The sequence below is a fragment of the Chanos chanos genome, chromosome 7 (assembly GCF_902362185.1).
Source record: "Chanos chanos chromosome 7, fChaCha1.1, whole genome shotgun sequence".
NCBI lineage: Eukaryota > Metazoa > Chordata > Actinopteri > Gonorynchiformes > Chanidae > Chanos > Chanos chanos.
The window spans coordinates 28397990-28422464 of record NC_044501.1 but is presented as its reverse complement, the minus strand read 5'-3'; the positions used below and the strand labels follow the sequence as shown (position 1 = coordinate 28422464).

The window sequence follows — 24475 nt, the reverse complement described above, 5'->3', positions numbered from 1 at the left end:
CTGTTTACTTCATACAGACAGTTTACATTATGGATTAGACAACAGCACAGTTAACTGGTCATTGTGCCAGTAAATTGGTCTTTGTGACGTTAGCTCGTTCAGTACACAAGTGCACACGAAACATGACATTGAGTTGACAACCTTACAGCAAGCTTTCTGTCTAAGTTAGTCATTTTATAAACATGATGTCTCTATGGGAACACGATTTGTAAAACCCTTCGGACGTTTACCGCTGAACGACAGTTGTGTACACCCAAGCCCCACTTTCCTCTGTAAGATCTTAATTTTTGATATATTCACAAGAGGAGGGGTAAACCTTTTTTCACATTTGGGCCTCTTACCTCCTTATCATGGAGTCTCATTCAGGATGTTTAGCTGCTTACGATACGTTGTATTCACACTAGCAAATATGCAGAGGCATGTCTAAAGGTACAGAAGATTAATGTGAGAAATGTCATACTTAAGGACATTTCTAAAGCTATGGAATATTAATGTGAGACATGTCATTTTTAAGCACGTTTCTATAGCTATAGAATATTAATGTGAGACGTAATTTTTAAGCACGTTTCTGAAGCTATAGAGGATTAACGTGGGACATGTCATTTTTAAGCACGTTTCTGAAGCTATAGAGGATTAACGTGAGACATGTCATTTTTAAGCACGTTTCTGAAGCTATAGAGGATTAATGTGAGACATGTCATTTTTAAGCACGTTTCTGAAGCTATAGAGGATTAATGTGAGACATGTCATGTTTAAGGACATTTCTAAAGCTATGGAAGATTAATGTAAGACATGTCATTTTTATGCACATTTCTAAAGCTATAGAATATTAATGTGAGACATGTCATACTTAAGGACATTTCTAAAGCTGTGGAAGATTAATGTGAGAAATGTCATACTTAAGGACATTTCTAAAGCTATAGAATATTAATGTGAGACATGCCATTTTTAAGCACGTTTCTAAAGCTATAGAATATTAATGTGAGACATGTAATTTTTAAGCACGTTTCTGAAGCTATAGAGGATTAACGTGAGACATGTCATTTTTAAGCACGTTTCTGAAGCTATAGAGGATTAATGTGAGACATGTCATGTTTAAGGACATTTCTAAAGCTATAGAAGATTAATGTAAGACATGTCATTTTTATGCACATTTCTAAAGCTATAGAACATTAATGTGAGACATGTCATACTTAAGGACATTTCTAAAGCTGTGGAAGATTAATGTGAGACATGTCATTTTTATGCACATTTCTAAAGCTACAGAAGATTAATGTGAGATATGTCGTTCTTAAGGACATTTCCGAGAATAGCGCTCATCAATTTTCTTCATGGTCTCCTGCACCCAGCTGAGTTGAGGGTCAACACAGAAAAAGGCCCTTCTCCATTGGGCTATTTCAAAACTATATTTGACCCAAAACAGATTACAAATGTTTGTGTTAATTTAATTTCAGAATTTATCAAGAGTTTCATCAAATGTTTCTTTTAAATTAACTTTCTTCTAACAATTTTGGACTAAAAAGAACAAACAAACATTAAACAAATAAATAAAAAACATGTACACATATGTGGGAAAAAATGAGAGAAAAGCATGATATATCTCCTGATGAGTTCTAAAAAGCTAAACTTACTCAACCCCACTACTGTAAGTTGTATTATGAATTTAGAGTACATAAATCAATACACTGTAAATTTCATGCAGGTAAAGATATAAACATCTGCTCTTTCCAATTTTTTTGTTTAAAATTGAAAATGACAAAAAAAAAACCCCCAACAAGAAATCTAAACTGAATTAAATGAAAAGATAGAAATTAATAATGTCAAGTTTAAAAACTCATAGTGTAACTATTGATTTGACATGTTGCAAAAGTTCAAAACTTACATGATCCCAGCTTTGGGGCAGAGTGAGCTCGTAAATGAATAATCCCTCAGTAGTCTTACGGGGAAGCGGTAACGATGAAATCTGGAACAGCACATGGTAGCTGTGGAGTTAGCTGTGGAAGTAGAAGTAGAAGTACTTTATTGATCACACACACACACACTAGGAGCAGTGAGCAGTGAGCACACACACACACACACACACACTAGGAGCAGTGAGCAGTGAAATTCAACCTCTGCATTTGACCCATCCAATACACACACACTAGGAGCAGTGAGCACACACACACACACACTAGGAGCAGTGAGCACACACACACACACACACTAGGAGCAGTGAGCACACACACACACACACTAGGAGCAGTGAGCACACACACACACACACTAGGAGCAGTGAGCACACACACACACACTAGGAGCAGTGAGCACACACACACACACACTAGGAGCAGTGGGCAGCCGTAGTACAGTGCCCAGGGACCAACTCCAGTTCTTTTTCCCGGTGCCTTGGTCAAGGGCACTGACAGGAGTATTAACCCTAACATACATGTCTCTGATGCTGGAGCACCCAGCGGAAACCCACGCAAACACGGGGAGATTATGCAAACTCCACACAGAAAGACCTGGGACATCTATAGCATCTATAACCTCTGCCACACCAAGGATGATGTTAGTCAGACATTCAGGATTTATGGTGTCATTGTTAACAGGCTGAGTGTGACCACACCCTGATTCATGTCTCACAGTATTATAAAAAGATTCTGCTGAATGTCAAATAAACAAAGAACTTTATCAATTTTATTGTCGCCTTTCCCAGAATTGGCAGATACTTACATATTCTGTGAAGTAAAACAAAACAGACCAAAAATCTCCACACAGTACAGTACAAACAAATAAAACCTTCTTTTTAACCAGCCACTGTGTTTTAAATCTTGTCTCATTTTGTAAGAAAATGACAGTTATCATTAAAAAATACAAGCATGAAATTTACTTGAATATATGGAGAAATCACAATGTTAATGTATCTTTACCTGCACAAAATTCACAGTGTTGTAATTTATGTACTTTAAACTCATAATGCAACTTACATCGTTGTGGCAGCGTGCTGGGGAAAAAATAAGAAAAAGAAGAAAAGAAGTTATATATGAAAATATAAAACTATTTAACTATATACATGTTTTGTGTGTGTGTAGGTGTGTGCGTGTGTGTGCGTGTGTGTGTGTGTATGTCTCTCTCTCCTGTTTCTTAATTCAGTGAATGAGATATAGGTCTGAGTTGTTGGTGAGTGAACTGCTAAAGCAAGATTCTACAAGGAAACCAAATGCCAAAATGTGGTCCCTTCAGCCAGAACACCGGCACCTAAACCATTAACCATGAGTTTACAGCATGGCAACCTCTGAACTTTACTTTTCTTTTTTCCTCTGAAAGATATTGGTGTCCATTTTACACTGGCCATAAGTTTTGGAGGCGTCTGATGTGACAAATTCCGAACAGACATTTATGTTTTGTGTGTGTTTCAGTGGGGAGCTGTGTTGACTGATTACTCACTTCGCAAGTTCTTCCCACAAACTTATGAATGCAGAGGGGTCTACACAGACATCCTCACCACAACTCAGTGTTTGTCTGTCACACATATGGACGAAAAATGGAAAAAAGTGTTACGAGTTACAAAGTGAAAATATTATATTATATTTGGTCTCATATCTTTTGCATACGAGGAATCGTTTTCTCTTTGTCTATTCGTCAGTTTTTCTTTATCTATTCATCTTCTTAAGCAAGATCAGGTCAGATCAATCTCACATGATCTCAGTGGAGTTACACCCAGGACCTGGAGGTCTCATCTCCATCTTCTCAACCAGATCTGGTCCAGTCCAATACTTCTGGGTTTTACTGCAGTGACATTTACAGTTTTCATTCCCTGCTGTGGAGGAGGCTTAACAATATAAAGAAAATGTATGGAAATATTCTTGAAAAATCTGGAATGGTATGGCTTATGTAAAATCTCTTACTGAATTCAGATCCAATTTATCAAAAACTTAATTCTCAGCCAGAAAGAACAAGCAAGAACAACATTTTTGGCCAGTTGAAAACAGACACCATTTGTAAAACAAACAATTAAACAAACAAACAAACAAAAAAACAACCTGCTGTGTTAAGGTTCTTTGCCAAACCTGTCATGTTTACTGTGTCTGTCACGTTCTCCGTTGAAGTCACATTGTCTCTCTGGCTGGTATCTGTCTGCTCAGAATCTGCTGACTCCACTTTTACCATGTCTGTTTTGGTCTTGACTTCTACACAAAACTTTTGATATGTTACTGGAGCCTTGTCTATAAAGAGGAGAGAAAACACAGTGCGCTCAGGTAACTAATAACTAATGACAACACGGCTTGTCATAGCAAAACACATCGCACATCATAACTGTCATGAAAATCACAATTATGGCAAGAATAACTATTATAAAACTGACATGAGTATATACAGATTAAACAATGAAGTGCTTAAGGAAATGTTACTCACAAGAATAGCAGCTAGGCAGTTCTGCTGATTTACTGTGAACAAACAAACAAATTAACACACACACACACACACACACAAATATATATATGTTTATATGTGCATGTATCATGTATATGTATATGTATATACACACACACACACACACATATATATATAACGTTTAAGTTTTGTGTGTGTTTCAGTGGGAAGCTGTGTTGACTGATTGCTACAGGATCAATACTCACTTTGCAAGTTCTTTCCAAATATCCATGATTGTAGAGGAGTCTACACAGACATCCTCACCACATCTCAGAGTTTGTCTGTTACACAAATGGACAAAAGTGTTTTAAGTTCGGTTCTGAGTTTTGTGCTGGTTTCAGTGTCCTGTCATGTTAAACCAATATACAAACCAAACTGCTGCTGCCCAAAAACTGGGCTACAAACTAAATTGTGATTAGGGTGAACTGTTGGATTCTAAAGAAAGTTCAGGAACAAAGCTCACATGTTCTCAGTGGAGTTACACCCAGGACCTGGAGGTCTAATCTCCATCTTCTCAACCAGATTTGGCCTTCTCAAATGCTTCTGTGTCTTACTGCACTGACATTTACTGTTTTCATTCCCCACTGTGATGGAAGTTTACATACACACACACACACACACACACACACACTAACTGTAAGACATTTTTTGGGTAAATATCTTTCCTAATATCTTTGTTTCAAACATTTCAATTCGTGTCAAAAATCTCTTAACTCATCCTCATCATTCAATTTAACACAAGTTTAATTTCACGGTAACATTCACTGCAAGAAAGAACAAATAAAACCCCTTTTTTTTGGCAAATTGAAATTACACATCATTTGTAAAAACTTACCTGTTGTGTTATGAATCTCTAGCCAATCTGTCATTTCTGTTATATTTCTCATGTTCTCCACTGAATTCTCATCCTCTGTCAGACCCGTATCTGTCTGTTCAAAATCTGGAGATGGAATCTTTGCCATGTTTGTTTTGATCTTGACATTTGTGCAGAACCTTTGATATGTTACAGGCCCCCTCTCTATAGAGAGAACAGAAAACACATTGCACTCTCAAAGCTAATGAGAACATTATCATAGAAAAATACATTTCACATTGTTTTCAGTTTCGTTAAAGAATATAATATCAACAAACTTCACGTATTGTCTAAAACTGACATGGTCTTTGGGTCAAGGGATTAGACTTACTGTGGACAGCTGTACAGTGCTGAGCAGCGGAGAACTGCACAGTTACTATAAGGCTCCCAATGAGCAGTGGAAACAGCATCACGGTCTGGTCCCACTCAGTCACACTGACACCAAAGCCTGACTGAAAATGATTCAGAATGAGAAAATGACTGGGACGATACACAGCTGCATACAGCAGGAAACGTACATTACTGCGTAGCATGAAGGTCCCTCAAAATCAAGAGTTGCTATTTTATCTCTGTATCTTGCTTATGTCTTACTAAAGCATCTCTGAAAAATGCACTAGATTAAGATGCACACACACGCACACACAAACACACACACACACACACACACACACACACACACACACACGCACTCACCTCCTCCTCCTCCTCTTGAAAACTGTTGCTGTGAGTTTGGTAGCTGTATTTCAACCATTATAAAATATTTCCTAAGACTTTTTATGAAAGTATTCTAAAATTATTGTAAATTAGTTGAAGTGCATTACTTTACAGTATGTCAGTTTTGGTCAAGTCATGTCCTTTTGGCCTTCGCCACTTCATTTTACCTTTGAACCATCCAGAGAACTAAAGCAACATCTCACAATGCATCATCCTTACAGCACTTAAGGCATCCTTCACCCTTTAAAATAAGAACATGTTCAGAAATGATATTATTGCTGTATTAACAGCAACAGTATTAAAAACAATATCAACAGCGACAAATCATGTAAGTGCCACACGCTAACCCAGTCTGCCATCCTTCGGCTGGGTCTGAATGACAAAGACCAGCCAATAAGAAAACTTCCAAAGGTTCCAAAATACGAACTGTACTGAATTTAAAAAACAAGGCTTGACCTTGGTAAAATAAAGGAAATAGAGACATGGTAACCAATGTGTTTAACAGGAAGTGCAGAATGAAATCTGTGTAAAAAACGCTTTTTCCCCAGCACTAGGTCATATTTACTGACTATTTTTTTATCATTTTAAAAGACAGAGTCCACAACTTTACAGCGAGCTTAATGTCTAAGTTTGTCATTTTAGGAACATGCAGTAGGCCCACATGTAGTGTTACAGACACTAATTCTTTGAGTTTTTTTTTTAGTTTTGTGTCCTCCTTAAACTGAGTAGGACCACAAAGTAGGATATACCTGCCAACATGAACCACTACATGGTGCTGAAAAGAATACCTGTGCTGATATGTGTTACCGCTATTGTCCAGCAGATGGTGCTACCAACAAAATTCATAACGGGGTCTAAGAACCTAATACCTTACCACCATATATCCAGCGCAAAGATGTAATCCAGCGCAGCTACCAGTACGTTTCTCGTAACAGATATCCTAGAAAACAACCCAAACAACCGATCTGTCGATTTGGACATTCAGTACAATAAATTTAATTTGAAATTCAATTTCAACTGAAGGCACTACCCTTGAGTCACTAGAATCTGTGGAGAGCAGCGTGTGGCAGATAAAATGAAAGGAAAAGAAAACATGGATAGTGTGGTGTCATTGTGTCCTCTGAAACACAAGAAATGTCCCCTTTAAAAAGAATGAACTCAATTGTAATTGATAGCATTTAATAAGCATAATGTCAGACACCAAAGACAAGTTTTAAGCAGAGAACAATTTTCGTAGTGAATTAGCTGGAGCACAGTTTAAAGTGTAAACTGTTTAATACCATAGTAACAAGAGTGTCATGTCTGTGAGCTGGGCTTCTGACACCAGAACATTCTGGTCTGGGCAAAGTCATAAGTGACGGGTCACTTTGCTTGTAAACTGGTCTTTGTGACATTAGCACAGTAATTACTCAAGCAGTCAGTCCACAATAAACCTCCCTCTCAGGAGATCATCTTCATAGTAATTCCTATATTTCAAAACACAGAGTTGACAACATTAAAGCCAGCGTTATGTAGGAGGAAGTCATTTTACAAATATACGTCTCTGATAGCACAATTTGTAAAACCGTACCGAAGTTGACCGCGTGAGTGACAATAATAGAAAAGCAAGCCTCACCTTTCTCAGGCTGCAAAACACAAATGAAAAGTGGTGAGCAATGCTATCCCCTGTGTGGTACCTCGAATAAATTTAAAAAGATTTGGGACCCCTTTTTCCAGTATGTTAGACGCACTTCCTTTACACACATTCCAGACTGAGTTGCTCCTTATATCATTGTAAAATAATAACATGTGCAGCAATGTGGATTGTGTTGTTAATTTTACTGTGTGGCTTTTCCCTTTTTTAAAATTTTTTTTCTTCTTTTAATCTATTGTATATTTTGTGTAATCTTAATTTGTGTGTGTGTATGTGAATGGATATATGTGTTGTTTATGGGTGGGGGGTAACGCAACTGTAGTTGATACAATTTTCTCCTCTCTATACATATTCTTTTTTGTTACAAGTTCACTTTGTATTTGAAAATTAAAGTGGTGAGCAATGTCTGAGTAATTCACAAATACGGTTTTCATGGTTAAATGAAACCCAGCAGTCAAGATGGTCAGTTGTACAAAATAGATTTATTAAATACAGTAGAAATGTATTATCATCATTCACAATAAAATACCTTATTAAAGAAAAATAAAAAACAGTCAAGCATGGAAGGAATAAGGAGACAGACAGACCAGGCAGCACAATAGGACACAGTTGGGGGGAGTGATGAGTGAGGGTGAAAGATAGAGAGAGAGAAAAGAAAAAAAGAACTTACCACACCACTTCACACAATCAAACACTATACCTTGTGACTCACTACAAACCACTGCACCCAAAAACCAACCAACCAACCAACCAACCAACCAACCAACCAAACAAACAAAAATAGGACAACCTTCCTGGTCCTCTACGGTTTTTACCTTCCACATTCTATTTCTTCTTTCACTCCCTGGTATTTGTCCAGCTTGTCCTTCTTTTTGACGTTAACGTCATTTAAGATTGCCACATCTATCAGCACTGCTGTTTTGTGCTCCTTATCTATTATCACTCTGTCTGGCTGGTTAGACATTACTTGCTTATCTGTCCATCCAACATATATCTGTCCAGAGAAGAAGCAAAGGTAATGCAAAAACTCGTACATCAGATTCTCAAAGACACTAATGTAAATGCCTCAAGTATCTTGACTAAGTATACAAACTCAAAAATAAACAGGTAACTTTCTTAGTTTAATCTGAGCAGCCATTAGTTAAAGTGAGTTAACCTAGTTCTGAACCTCTTCATACAATGGCATGTAAACACAGTTCAGCAGTTTTATTCCATGCTCATGTGGTTATGAGGTTGTGCTGTGTCTCTCTGGAAAACTGCATCTTGCCTTGTTTCATGCCAAGCAGCTTTCCCTCTGTAAACATTACCTGTTAAACACATTGGTTACTGCACCTGAGTTTTCATTCTTTTACTCAGATTAAGGGTTGTGTTTCATATAGTTTGTCTGAGCAGTAAGAAGGTTTCCATCCTATCTTTTCTTAATCTTGCAGGCCTTGCTGAAGGGTGGTAAAGACTGAGTTAGCATGTAGCAGTTACATAAAACGTGTACGTTCATAAAATCATACAACAATAATGTCATTTCTCAGAATTTTTGTTCTCAGGGTTTACTGATGACTTTAGCAGTGCAGAGATGTTATATTGTGAAGTGTTGCTTCAGTTCTCCACACGGATCAAATGCAAAGTGAAGTGCAAAAGTATCAGAGTGAAACAGATCATCGTTTTGTGGGAACTCCGCATTACTACAGATGAGATCTTGTGCAGCAGTGAGCTAACAACCATTCACAATACTTTGAGGGTATTTTATAATTATGAAATAGCAGCACACAAACTAACCTAAACAGTTTTCAAAAGGAAGCGAGAAAGCGAGATCCAAAAATTAAAAAACAACCACTCCTCCTTTTGTGGGAACTTTGTACCACCCATTTAGAGACACTTCCTGCTCTACACAGTGGTATATAAAGTAGTATCTGCCCCCCCCCCCCCTCTTTATTTCTCATTCTGACTCATTTGCAGTCAGGCTTGGGTGTCAGTGTGTCTGACTGAGACCAGACCATGATGCTGTCTGTATTGGTCTTTAGGAGCCTGATAATAACTGTCTCTGTGCAGTTCTCCACTGCTCACAGTAAGTTTACTCTCTCTCTCTCTCTAACCAAACAATATGTCAGTATGAGATCACACACACGGTTTAATGCTATATTCTCAAGTGGTTGTTATGAAATGCTATCATGTGTGTTGTGTACTGACTGAACATGGTTCTAGATGATTGTTTTTGAAGTTCCTTGTTAATCTTTCATATTCTCTCAATAGACAAGGTTCCTGGAACATATCGGGAGTTTTGCATGAATGTCCAGTCAGTGACTCGCTGGAGGACCAAGACATATATAGACATGACAGAGACTCAGACGGAGTCAACGGGTGCTGAACAGATAGACCAGACTTTTAATAAAAAAAGTTGCTTTTTAATAGATTATATCTGTTGGTCTTCTCTTCTCAAACTCCACTGCCTGAGACATACCTGTATTAATGTCACTGTATTCCAAATCTCCTCTAATACATCAAGAGTTTTGCATAAACATCAAACCGGGAACTCTGTTGTCTGAGATGGATGCAAACCTCATAAAGACTCACACAAAGCCTCCGAGTACTGAAACGAAGCAGGAGTCAGAGACAGACCTGGCAGAGACTCATACAATGGCAATGAGTACTGAAGAAACAGAGAGGAGTGACAGACCACAGGATTTGAAGTCAGCAGGGAAACTGATGTACTCGTCAGAAATGCCAGATTGGCCAGTGGCTCTTACCACAACAGGCAGGTTTTCATCAAATGATGTCTTTTATCATCAGGCTACGTTGACAGAGATAAATGGTGGAATGTCAGATAACGTGTGCTCTTGCTTGATCTTCTTCACTATGAATGCTACTCAAAAAAGTTGCAGTAAATTATGAGAAGAAGTGATATGATGTAAGCTGTATTCCAGTGATGCTCCATTTCAAATACATCAAATTTCAAATAGTTTACACACTGGTGAGAATTTTTAGAGAAATTATGATTTGATATTTATTGTTCTGCAAAATGTTTTGCATTCACAGACAGAATAGAAATTGATATATAGATGACAGATAATTTGAAGAAAATGATCAGATACATGTCTTATTAAATATGTTAATTTCTTTTAACATTGTTAAGCTTCCACCACAGTGGTGCATCAAAACAGTAATTGCCGCTGTAAAAAAACAGAAAAGTATTTGAGAGGACCAGAGTTGATTAAGAAGATGGAGATCAGACCTCCAGGTCCTGGGTGTGATTTCACTGAGATCATGTGAGCTCTGGATGTTCACTTTTTATGTAATTGTTTACACAAAGACAAAACATTTTTATTAATTGACCTTCAAACCCATCCAGTCAACAAAATTAAACATAAATATAAAAATGGTGTGTGTGTGTGTGTGTGTGTGTGTTTGCGTTCATAATTAGGATATTCATAATTAGAACATTCAGTTTTAAAACTAAATGTCCTAATAATGAATATCCTTAGTTTATTTTGGAGATTATTTATCAGTTCATCAGATTCTTCTGTGTTCTCTCCAAAATGTGAGATTATTTTGCCCATTTCTGTTACAGACAGGAGCTGAAAAGTGGTCAAGAAGTCTGTGTAGACCCCTCTCTGGTCATGAATAATCAGAAATCTCCTACATTGCCAGCGTTGACCACAGAGCAGTCAGACTGGGCCCCACTGAAAACACACACACAGAAAACGTACCTTTTTTCTCTTTGAGCTTCTTTGTTGTGAACTTGCTCAGGTTGTCATAACAAACTCTTCCAAGGTTCCCATACTTTTTTGTAGAAAAACTAAAAAGAAAGCAGTAGATCTATGCAATTTTCATATTTCAATTCAACATGGTTAAGATTTCATCCACTGGTTGTGCTTCTGAGGTGTACAGTTCTGACATTGTTTTTTGTTCTAGAATTTTTTACGACCATCCTAACCTGCATCCCACAACAGTCTCATCCACTAAACCTGGAAGGCTCAAGTATGCAATTGTTTTTATATTTAATGTGTTATGCTTATATCCCTTTGAAAAATAATATAAAAATGTTTTTTACAGTATACCAGGATGGCAACCAGGCCGTCGTACAATCCGTCCCCCTTGTAAGTGACATTTCAAGACTGTTTAATATCTGCGTGTTCTTGTGAGTTTCATAACATGCAGAATATTGTTCATATTATGACTATATATACATATTTTTACCAAATTAAGCAAGACCAAATTAAATATGAAATACTGACAGAGTTTATGCTCTTTTGATTAATAAGTACATGATGAAATGAGACATATTAGAAATGTGATTTTATAAAAATAGCACTTGTGTTTGTGGTTAATTTTCCAAAAAAATGAGATGGATTTCTTGATTCAGTGTAATGTTCACCTCTCAGTCATTGTTTGTGTCAAAATGAGTGATTTTTATTCTACAGCTGGTGAATGCTGTTTTAAGTTTATCAATGTACACATCCCGGGAAAAGCAGTGATGAGTTACGAGGACACAAGCTCAGACTGCCCCAGACCTGGAATTATGTAAGTTTAGCATATTTCCAACATATTGAAATAACAGTTACACCATGAGCTTTTAGATTTAAGGTATTCATTTCTATATTTTCGTTTAGTACAATTTAAATTTTTATTGCTGTTGTTGTTATTGTTATTTGAGACAAAGACTGGAAAGAGAAAAAGCACTGATATTTTTAGAGGAGATGTTGTAGTTCAGTGGTCTAAAAACGTATTAATACAACGTGCAAGATGCAATGTCTCTCAGCTCTGCTGTGGTCAGAGTTGGAGTCATGTAAGTTTAACATTTTAGAATATATCAAATGTTATAATATGATTTTCATCAGTGAAATAGAAATGTTTCATATGTTTGTCACCTTTTCAGTTTAGGCCAAATGTGTCATGTTTTAAGGAAGCTCCAAGAAAACCATTCATAAATTTTAAAATTTGATTCACTTGAGCCTTTGTATTCTCTCTTCACTCAACCACAGTTTTGTAGATGTGAGAGGCAGGCGTATCTGTGCAGACCCCAGTTACGGGTGGGTGCAGTCACTTATGAGGAACATTGATGAGCGTCACTGGTAGATTGATGGATTGAAACCATCCAATGCTAACCCAGCTATGCCTCGGGCTTCATGGTTGAGTGGCAAAGTAGTAAGAGGCCTAGGGATTGTATCAAAATGAACTGAATGAATATATCAGAATAATCCATTAGATGCATAGACAGGATGATCAAGTTTGGTTTTCTATAACTGCCCAGCAAACATCTGCAGTGTTTTACAACTGTGTCATGTTTAGACAGACATAAAGCTTGCTGTAAAGTTGCCAATTAATTGTCATGTTTTGAGAATATTCCTTTAAACATTTCTTTAAAACTATTCTTTGAAAAAGAATTATTGTAAGGAGGATCTCCTGCCAGGGAAACTTATTACACTGTGGTAGTGTCACGAATCACCAATGGGCAGGACGCAAGTGCAGAGTAGCAGGATTTAATGTACAAAAGAGAGAATGGTAAAGAACAACAAAGTAACAAACAAATGGGGTACTGCGATGAGCAAAGGTTATACAGAACTAGAACAAACAGCCAATCAGGTAAGTACAAACGCTCAGAAGACTCATTAGCAAGTGTAGACTTCGCAGTGATGAATTGGAACAGAGGGGTTTAAGTAGGAGAGTGACTGAGTGCATGACAGGTGAAGGTGATGAGTGAATAGACCGGTGATTAGAAAACCGGCGACGCTGATGGCCGAATGGCTGAAGTCGGCGGGGGAGGAGACGAGCTCGTTACAGGTAGCTTGTGTGCTGAATGCGCTAACGTCACAAAGACCAGTTTACTGGCACAATGATCAGTTAACTGTGCTATTGTCTAATTCAGAATGTAAACTGTCTGTATGAAGTAAACACCAGTGTGACAAACTGCTCCAGAGTTGTTTAGTTATGAAGACTGTTCTGTGCTTGAAAATCTTTTCATTTGTGTTTGGAGCCTGTAATTATGCATCATTCATAATGAATCATTCTTGAGACTGAGTTCAGTCTTTTAGCTCATGGTTTGGTTTGTTTAGTTGTCATGAATTGAGAAAGACTCAATACAAGTGCAGGCAATTCTTTAATCCAAATCGTATTCTAGATGCGTGGTCAATAAACTGACAGGTCTGGTACACAAAACACTGGCTACTGGGGGCTAGATGAGACCTAAAGTCAAGGTACACGCTAAGTTCAATGCACAGGAAGGCTAACAAGGCTAACAGAGGAACAAGGCCAACATGGTTACAAGGAACAAGGTTACAAAGAACAAGGTTACATAGCAGGTAAAAACCTTAGGAGGAACGGCTAGACTGTTAAGAACCTTATATGTTAGCAGCAGAATTTTAGAATCAGTACGAAACCTAACACATAACTAGTGTAAACTGAATAATATTGGACTAATATGTTCACACTTTCTAGTTCTTGTAAGAACCCTAGCTGCAGTGTTCTGAACTAACTGAAGCTTGTTCATATGAATGGCAGGGCATCTAGTTAATAGTGCATTACAGTAATCTAATCTAGATATTATGAATGTATGTACTAACTTCTCTGCATCATGTAGGGACAGCACGCTCCTTAATCTTGACTTTATTACAGAGATGAAGGAAGGATGTTCTTGCTATAGTCAAATGTTAAGTCACTGTCCATCATGACCCCAGGATTGTTAACTGCAGTGCATGAAATGGCAGTGAGACTGTCTAAACAGAGTTCAAGGTCAGGCAACGTATTTCTAGAGGACTTGGGTCCAAGGACTAATATTTTACTCTTAGCTGAGTTCAGTAGGAGGATGTTATTGGCCGTCCAGTCTTTTATGTGCCCAACACAATCGGCTAGAGAATTGAGAGAGTTCATCTGGTTTTGCAGATATATATAGTTCTAAGTCCTCAGCATAAAGATGGAAGTTAATGCCGTGCTCACGGATAATGGGGGTATTTCAGAAAGCAGGTTTAGTGAAAACTCTGAGTCAGTTAACTCAGAGGTAGTAGTAAACCTCCTAATAGAAGAGTCTTATGGCTTTGTTTTGCTGTTTTGCTTTGTTTACTGCAGGGACATTTACAGTTTTCATTCCCCACTGTGGTGGAAGCTTAACAATTTCAAACACGCGTGCATGCGCACACACATGCAGGTACACACACACACACACACATACATACACATCTGTGGGACTATCTGTGTTGATACCTGTTACAGCCATCACCCAGCAGATGGCAGTAAGAAAAAGGGAGAAAGCACAGAATGGTCTCCAAGCACTTAAGGCCAGTTGCTCAGATGGGTCCGCTGAGTTTGTGGGAATGACTCTGAATTCTACACTGTGTTCTCAGGGTTTTATCCCAGTGTTTTTAACCCCACATTTTATTGCCTTTTTTATGTGATGTTTTATGTCTTTTAATGTTTAATATTGTTATGTTTGTGTCAGTACATGCCAGCTGTCATTAAGTGTTACTTTTGATGTCAGTTTGTCCTCAGCCAAATGACACAGCAAACTGACAAGGAACATGCTGTTAGAACTCACAGTAGCTTCACGGCTAGGCCTGGTTTAGTCCAGGATATAAGGCTTTCAAAGATATAATATAGACTTTGGCCACTGAACACCAGGATACCACCTGCTGTCTCTCACAATATTACCACAAAAGAGTGGTTAACATGAATGTCAATGTCAGACCAGTGAGGTAATTTGAAAGCGTTGCCTCTGTTTCCACTCTGTTCCAAGCTATAAATGTTAATACATGTGAATGTGCATGTGGGTGACTGTGTATGAAACCACAACATCCCTGACTAAAGAAACCCCCCCCCCTTTTTTTTTTTACTGAGGGTAAGTGAAGTACCTAACTACTCACTAGCCTACTCAGCCTGTCGGCCCTAATGCAACTTACTCCGATCTCACTCAATGAAACTCAGTCCAACCCAACTAACGGACAGTTAAGGCAGACTTTTAAAGTTAGGATTAGACGAAGCGCTGAAGACAATATGATGAGTGATGGATGAGGTGGATTCCTTAAATGATGCGTGAGGGACGGGAGAGACAGGAGTCTGAAACTTGGATGAGGTGACAAGAGATGAATCTGCCTCGCTGATCTGTGAGCCTTAGATCCCAGCTGATATCGTTTTTCATATCATTCACGAGCGTTTTAGGAGGCTACCATCTAATACCGATAAAACACGATTTCATTTGATGAATACTTGTCCATATAATGAATACTTGTCCAGAGACATAGCTCAGAAGGTTCAGCATGGAAGCTTTTGGATGATCCAGGGTGGATGGCTGTCCACTTTTCCATGTTCTGATATGGACAGGTCTACTCCTAAATATTTTGATTAAAATGCTGATCCAAATTTGTTTATGTATTTCCTCACAGGATATAGTTATTGTGAGAGATACCCTGGAGAAGATAAAATAATCATAGTGAACATGCCAGGAGGTGTGAAAACACACTACTGACAATACAGAGCAGGAGAGAATCAGGCTTTATTTGCACGGAAGAGTGCACACATTCAAATGGAAATGTTAATATCATTACGAACAGGCTCAGCAAATATCTTATTGTAAAACCATTCTTTTTCATGTGATGATGCAAAATGTTCACTGGGCCCATTTACAGTCTTCACAATGTTAAACATATTGAGACATCAGAGAACATCACAAAACAAAGCCCAGTTAAACAATCTAAATTACAAATTTAACATTTCCAAATTAATACATGTACCACAACCAAACCTTCAGAAAGCCCAAATAATTTCATTTCAGCTAACAGAGCAGAGCTCCAAAATCTTTCTCTCATCGCAAATGGTATTAAAAAAATCCCAGTATAAACTGATACAAAGTAATCAATATTTTCAACATGCCTTGAACATTAAATTAGGTTAGATGAAGACACTGGTAATCCGCAGAGCAGTGTAATCCTACAGCGTGCAGTTGCTGGTATCTGCCATCTGTTTTGATGTTTTACATGATGTTAAACGGTCACACGTATTTTGGGAAAAACAGATTTATTATTTACTAGCTTTTTTTTTTTTTTAAATGCATGGAGTATACATTTTGTGAATATTGATCTTACTGATCTTGAGGTCAAAACGTCTCTTTGTCTGAAACATGGAACGTTTCTCTCTGTTCCTCGTGAACATACACTCAAACCGCGAAAATGTCGTCACTGAGAAACGAGTTACCTTATTAATATGCTAATCGCATTCAAACATAGTTTTGAATACTAAACATCTAAAGTGTTGCTAAAGATAGTTTAAGTTGATATTAATGGCTCGATAATAATTTGTAGTTCATGCAGAGATGGTTTCAGTGTACAAAATTTACAAATAGGCCTATAGAAATGCAATGTGGTGTTAAGTAAGGTTTGTGTTATATTGGTGCAGGAGCTTGGAAAATCTGAAATACCTGAAATGATGAGGATGGCACTGTTTTCCTTAAATTTCTGTTTATTAAAGAATGTGGTATAAAAATAATTTGGTTATACAGAATGACATTGCAGTTCAGTTTGAACAAATAAGCATCAGACTACTGCTGACACAAGAAAAAGTACAAAAAAAAAAAAAAAAGGTCATGTCCCAGTTCAAAGAATGTTTTTTAAAGTGAATCCATCACATTAATATAAGCAGAGAGTAAATACTGATGAAAAAAAGATACAAATCATATATATATATATATGCAGTATTTGAGGCAACACTGATGAGGACATTACTGAATGGCACGCTCATCGATTTTCTTCATGGTCCACTTCACCCACTTGAAGCCAGGGTCAGCACAGATACGGAAGTTTTTCTGAGTCACAAAACTGCCACAGAAAGAAAAGGAATCACAAATCTGCACATTGCATTAAAGAGTTCAGACTATACGTATTAGAAAAGACAGATGACAGACAGAAATACTTTTATTTGTGGTCTTAACTGGAAATGTCAAAACATTTAAATAAACACACACCACACACACACACACACACATATATAACTTACATACATACATACATAAAATAAATATTCTATTAATAGGCTGTTCAAATTTAAAAATCTCTAACATATTTGTTAATTTGATGGGTTTGAGCAACACTTACATGACTCCAGCTCTGGGACAGTCTGATCTTGTGTCCTCATAACTCTTCAAAGCATTGACTGGGATTCTCTTCTCATAAAATTTGAAGCAACATTCAGCGGGCTGATTGGCATCTATATATGTATATATAAAAAGTCATCCTTTCAGTTTTAACCAGGAGAGCTCTAGTTTGAATGAGTCAAATAGGGTAAAGAATCAGGTAACCAAGTAAGAGACTAAGAAAATTGACTCTTTCTCTTCCAGCTCATCTCTTACTCCAAAACACTATGAGTCAAACGAGGATAAACGCTGTATAAATCTCTCCTACCCCACAACTGCTCTAAAACAAATGCTGTGTGAGACTGTATGGAACCCGTTTACAAAAAGAAATAAATGAATCTAAGTGCATAAACAGTAAGTAATAAATGTAAATAGTAGGCAAGTAAATGTAAAAAAAACCAGACAGATAGATAGATAGATCAAAGCAAGAGCTAAACTGGACTGCAAATGGAATCTGATTTGGACATATCTTACAGTTGGCTATCGTGGAGGACAGCAGACAGGAGGTCAGCAGGAAACCCAGCAGGAGAGAGAGGTGAGAGAGATGCATGATGACTGCTGCTACTCAGCTGTACCGGAGGAAGTGACTGGATGGTCTGAGAGAGAGATGTTCGTATGCAAACGGTCGCTTTACCCTAACCCTTTATTCTAATGTGAGGAAGGGGGGAGTGTGGTTTGGGTAATGGGGCAGGTTTGAGGTGACAAAACTTTCCAGCTCAGCATGAGAAAGAGCAATTAAGAAAAACACAAAAACCCTGACAGATTGCTTTTACAGGAAATGCGCACAGAATGTTTTTTTTTAAACAGCATGCAAGAGTCCTTAGTAATTCTGAGAGTAATAAATAGTAACACTACAGTACGTATATTGTGACTGGATCACACGTACATAATGACATTACATACAAACACACAGGTAAATACACATGTACGCATGCAAGCACACACACACACAAACACACCCAGTAAAAAGGAGGCAACTGCTCAGATAGCAAATGTAAGTTGAATATATACAGCTTTATTTCATAAAACAGTAGTTCTGTACACTTCAAGTGAAATGCAATTCCAGTTTTCAGCTTGTGAATGTAGTTCCCAACTCTCCTTCCTCGTGTCTCATCCAGTTCACTGAGACACATGGTATTGGGTCCCTTAAACAGGTCACACATTGAAAACAAAACCCCCAAATTTTCAACACACACACACACGCACACGCACACACACACAACACAGAAGCCATATATTAACGAACAGATGTATTTGTCTATTTTTACAAAATGTAATTAACTGAAAATTGGAAATTAGTGATACTTCATTGTAATTTCTCTCTCTTTTAGTCCATGTAGTGCTGAGAAAACAGCATATTTCTTGTTTCAGCGTTTGTATCTGACTATGTTTATCTGGGGACTGGAGACTTCTAGGCTCATATACATTTCTCTAACCCCATGACAGAGTAACCAACCAATGCAAACACACACAAATAAAACACAAATAGCACAGAATCAACTTTTAACAAAACCAAAACCAAAACAGAGAGAGAGAGAGAGAGAGAGAGAGAGAGAGAGAGAGAGAGAAAGAGAGAGAGAGAGAGAGATGTCTTACTTCTCTGCTAACCAGACACTTCATGGGCTATAACTGGTTAGCTTTAAAGAATGAAGCAACACATGTTAACAAATTACACAAAAACAGCCAAAACAAGCAAAGAAAATCCCACAAACAAACAAACAAACAAAACAAACAAACAAAAAATTACATATTCAAGATGTGCACAGACTTCATATTCATTTGAGTCAATGAAAGATGGCGAGGTCCGCCAATTTTTTCACTGCACGTAATCACTGTTGAAAGACCAAAAGGATTATACAAGGGTGATGATAAAGAGACAAACAAAAGACAAACCGTAGAGTAACAAGTGAAAAGACAAAACCGACACTGCAAGATGCCTTTACTGCAGGGCTGTGGTCTTCACCACATTTGTGGGGGTGGGTAGGTGACTGAAGGGGGAGGGTAAGGGGGTGTTGCCATTATTGTCACCATGATTATGACAATTCACACTATATTTCTGGAAAAATTAACATACTGACAATGACACCTGTTTCGGCTGCTCGTTGCGGGATAGGTTCATCTGGTTTGCATTGCAGGAGCCATTTTGACCAAGCATTAAAACTTTTTGTTTATTTGCTTGTTTGTTTCTACAATTACACAACATGCTGAGAGTTCTTCCTTTTCAAGTCGTGAGTCGATCCGCGGGTCGTCTCGCAGGGTCAACATAGGGCAATATCAACACGAGGGGGGTGATATTGGTTGCCCACGGAAAAAAAAACCCCATCAACCAAACAGTTACTGTGTCAAGATGACCAAACTTTGAACAGCCTTGGGGTTTAAGCAGTGTTGACAAGAGCACAGGCAGTCAGTCTGTGGAATTAGCCATGCTGTAGTAAGTGGAAAGAGTTGGGGAGAATTTCACTTTGGTCTCTGATGACGAGACACAGCATGGCTCCTAGATAAGAGAATGGTTTCATATTCAGTGAAACTGACCATTCAGAGGAGTACACCCAATAACGGCACCAACAGGCGTGGCATTAGCATAGCATTTCCGCATCTGCCACAGTGCAAACTAGGCCTACAGGTATTAGTGTATACCTGGATGATTTGAATGACAACTGAAAACAGAATGAACATTGACAGACGAGCCAACCTCACTAATATTCTTTATTTTTGCTAGACCTCGCCCTCTCTCAGTGAGAGGATCTTTCAGTCTGACTAGTTATAATTTTTATTAATTGTCCCTGACAATTTGCCAGAGGGGTCTATATAATATTTACTGCGCCTCTAAGTATGAATCATTATATATAATACCGATTGGGTGCCACTCTTCAGAGTGAAAAGATCAAAACTGGTCTGAAAAAGGGGAACTGCCTCTGAAAACATATGAGTGAAGGATAAAATAAATAGAGAGAGGCGCTAAGAAAAGACGCCGGTAATTAGCGCGGGGCTATAGAGCCATATATAAACGTATATAATTAACACAGTGTTCTACCAGGAAAAAGAGCGATTAAATAAAAAAAAAAAAAAAAAAACTAAAAAATACACGAATGTATTAATTCCATCTAAACAAGAATGAAAAAACAATAAACTGTGCAAACCACGACTAAACCCGATCCAGACTATTCAAGGCAGCAGCCACACAGCCCAAACTCCCCATACCTGTGCAGCCGTGTGTTTAAAACCGTCTGTCTGAAGGCAGCCTTAGAGGAGAGCAGTCCTTTTTCCTGTTTTTTTCTCCTCACGAGGACACTTGGGTTATAGCAAAAAAAAAGTGCTCACAGAAAGCTCTCATGAACCAGTTGGTCTCCACCAAAAGACCTTTATATATATATATATATATATGTGTGTGTGTGTGTGTGTGTGTGTGTGTATGTGTGTGTGTGTGTGTATGCAAAAATATATACATATATCTATCTATCTATATATATTTATATATATACACACCCACACAGACAAACATATATGGGAGGGTCTTTTTAAAAAGTAACAATTAATACACAATGCAACAAGAGACAAAAAGCACATGAAATATTACAAAAAGAAAACACAAATGAAGGAAAGGCTGGTTCACAAGGTGAACTTGTCAAAGTGACCCAACAGTGAGGAGGGGGGCCGGGGGGGGGGGCAAGCCAGTGTTCAGTAGCGGTTGGGCAGTAACCCTGATATACAATTGGAGTGTACATTCGTTTGGGATTCTGGCCCCTGTGTGTGTGTGTGTGTGTGTGTTTCACTGCCAGTCGGTGTAAAGTTCCAGAGTGGTAGAGCCCTGTGCGGAAGATTGTGCCGATGTTCCTGTGCACTGGAGGAAAAAAACAAAAAACAAGAGTTTCCCCACCTGGTCCAGGATCTGTACGAGACCTGACATACATAGGATTGTTGTTCTTTCCAAGAGGCATTCCTGGTTCGGGCTCTGTGCTCTGTTCTGTGCGGATGGGCGTGCAAACAAGCACGCACACACCTCTGGGCCATGTGTTTAATCCCTAAGGTTGTCTCTATATCCGCGTGAGTGACAACGCAAGGTTACATCCTCAACGTTTCAGCACTGGACTCCCCCGATCCTGCTCCTTTTGCAACGTCTGAAGGACCTAATGGAAAGACAAAGAGAGGGAGAGAGAGAGAGAGAGAGAGAGAGAGAGAGAAATGTTTTTAGAAGCCTTAGTTGACTCTGTAAACACTCACGTCCACTTCACAGTTTTTATAATATGACCATGTGTTAGTGTGGCACGGCGTGTCTCAGGTTCAGGTCTAAACTCCCTGACTCAGATCCAACAGAACCACTGTGAACACTCAGTAAACTTTAAGTCTCATGTCTTTTCTAGAGCTTCACTCCACTCCACTGGAGCTCATTTGGCCCATACAATCTAACTCCCTAAAAGTTTGAGACACACACACACACACACACACACACACACACACACACACACACATATATATATATATGTATATATATATATATATATTTTTTTTTTTTTTGCCCTCAAGTTCCAGCAACAAACATACTTGTCAGACCTTATTAAGTCTCCAGTGATGCAGTGTAATTTGCAGCTGCGTTTGCGTATGTGACTGCTGGCCGACTGGAGTGGAGTGACCGCGTCTCACCTGGACCCATTTCCTGTTCTTGCTCTGCATGCTGATGGCGGAGATGTGGGAGAAGAGCTCCTCGGACGGAATGTGTTCGGGCAGCCGGGTCAGGAACTGGGCGATGTGGATAAAGTCCATGCGGGTCAGGATGTCCTCGTACAGCTTCAGGATTCCCAGCGCCGTACGGAAAAGGAATTCATCTCCGTCTCGGCAAAACACGTCCCACACGCGACATGCCAAGTCCAACGGCAAAGACTTACTGTATAGTGTGAAGATCCTGCAGAGGATTATGGGAGAGTGAGGCATGGTTGATACACACACACACACACACACACACACACACACACACACACACACACACAGGTGCACTCAATCACATAATTGCAAAACAGAAAAATCTGTAAGTAACTCTAAAGAAAAACACACATTCAAACATACAGACACAATGCATAAGCACGCACGCACACACAAACTCATTTTTAAAAGAGAGAGTAATGAGACACACAAACAGTTCCATAAACACACACACAAACCAACATTTTCACACACATATACAGATAAGGAAACACTGACACTACCACAAGGCCACAGAGATAAAACTACAGATCAGATTAACCCTCTGATAACTGCTCACATATTGATTATGACAATGAAACAGATGGACATCACAAACAACCATGCATGTGCTGTGTGTGAACTAGACTGCATGTGTTTGTGTGTGTGTGTGTGTGTGTGTGACCACTGACAATGTTTCTAGAATTAGACAACTTCACTGGTCTTCATCATCAAAACCCACAATGGACAAATGTGTATCAGCCACACTTGCCTACACAGCCTCTCTATCTACACTGAAAAAAAGCGAAAAAAAAGAAGGCAGGTGTGAATTTTCAAACATTTTCTAACACAAATGAAAGGAAGTAGCGGCGCTAAGTGTGAAGATCGTGTGTGTATGTTACGGTTCATGTGTTAACAACAGACCGGGGTGCTGTGTTTATCACCTGCTTTGCCTGGACCGCGAGCTCATACCACACACACACACACACACGCGCGCGCGCGCGCGCACATGCGCACACGTACACACACAGATGCATGAAACACAAAACACATCCTGTCTTTGCTGACATATTAAAGCTTCACTAAACCACATGAAGTACAGAGGGAAAGCCATGGCAAGGTTCAAAACCCTCTCAACTCAGCAAATGTCTTTCAACACTAACATATTTCTTCTCCAGTTTTTACTCCACAGTTAGAACTCTCTGAACTCAACAAACTCTCTCAATATTTCTCAACTCTAACATATTTCTACTCAAATGTTTACCCCACTGTTAGAAAAGTAAGCTGGTCTGCTAGCATATCCTGTCAAAACTCAAGGTAAAAACAAACAAACAAACAAACAAAGGACCCCACTCAGAACATTAGCTCTTCATCCTGAAACCGCAGATGAGGACAAATCAAAGACAGAGACTGTGAAATGACATTATTTATTTATATATCTGTTGATAAATGTGAAATGGCTTACCAGTCTATTAAATAGATGTCTGGGGTTAAGTTGTTGCTCTTAAAATGTGCAAACAGCTTTGGTAGGTTTTCTTCAAAGAATACTTCAAATGCTGCAAAGTAAGTCAACATCTAAGGAAAAAGAGAAAGAAATTGAAGATACCGCATTCATTACAGACATTCAAAGTAAACCATTAGTAAATGTGGAAGTAAAAAAAGGAAAAATGTCTGTCATTAATAGTTTCCTCAGGAAAACAATGATACTCCGGTATATGACTGCAGTGTGACCTGACAGTGTGGTTGTGTGGGTTACTGACACATTTGTGACCAGGATACGATTTTTAGGGGGAAGCATGGTGGTTTAGGACACTGTGTGTGTGTGTGTGTGTGTGCGAGTGTGGGGACTCACAAGGCTGTGGTCCACTCTGTAGAAAGCCATCTGACAGGGCTTATTCAGCAGATTGGCAAAAGCAATGAAGGCGTCGGCTGTGTCCAGATTCAAGATCAATACAGCCGCTATAAAAGACATCCCCTGTACCTGTGCGCAAACGCACACACACACCACACACACACACAAACACACAAACACACGCACACACACACACACACAGAGAAGCACAGTATTAGAAAT

At 38.6% G+C, this 24475-nt stretch overlaps 2 protein-coding genes across 2 annotated transcripts in view; both read right to left on the bottom strand.

The window, feature by feature from the left end:
• Positions 1-17313: 17313 nt before the first annotated feature.
• Positions 17314-18274, bottom strand: ccl36.1 (chemokine (C-C motif) ligand 36, duplicate 1). The gene is made up of 3 exons (XM_030779143.1): positions 18199-18274; positions 17687-17798; positions 17314-17410 (listed from the first exon to the last, which is right to left on the bottom strand). The coding sequence occupies exons 1-3, from the start codon at positions 18272-18274 to the stop codon at positions 17314-17316; spliced, it is 285 nt and encodes a 94-aa protein (XP_030635003.1).
• Positions 18275-21237: 2963 nt separating this feature from the next.
• Positions 21238-24475, bottom strand: part of tbc1d14 (TBC1 domain family, member 14) — a 36680-nt gene continuing 33442 nt past the window's right edge. The window contains exons 12-15 of the mRNA XM_030779707.1: positions 24254-24382; positions 23867-23976; positions 22366-22624; positions 21238-21851 (exon numbers count right to left, since the gene is read on the bottom strand). Coding sequence (XP_030635567.1) covers positions 21795-21851; positions 22366-22624; positions 23867-23976; positions 24254-24382 — 555 coding nt within the window. The 3' untranslated portion in view covers positions 21238-21794. The remainder of the gene's footprint in view (positions 21852-22365; positions 22625-23866; positions 23977-24253; positions 24383-24475) is intronic.

Coding starts and splice junctions, on each gene's coding strand:
- ccl36.1 (XM_030779143.1), bottom strand. CDS start 18,274: ATGCATCTCTCTCACCTCTCTCTCCTGCTGGGTTTCCTGCTGACCTCC. Junction 17,799..18,198: donor GTCCTCCACGATAGCCAACT/GTAAGATATGTC, acceptor ATACATATATAG/ATGCCAATCAGCCCGCTGAA. Junction 17,411..17,686: donor TGTCCCAGAGCTGGAGTCAT/GTAAGTGTTGCT, acceptor TTTCTGTGGCAG/TTTTGTGACTCAGAAAAACT.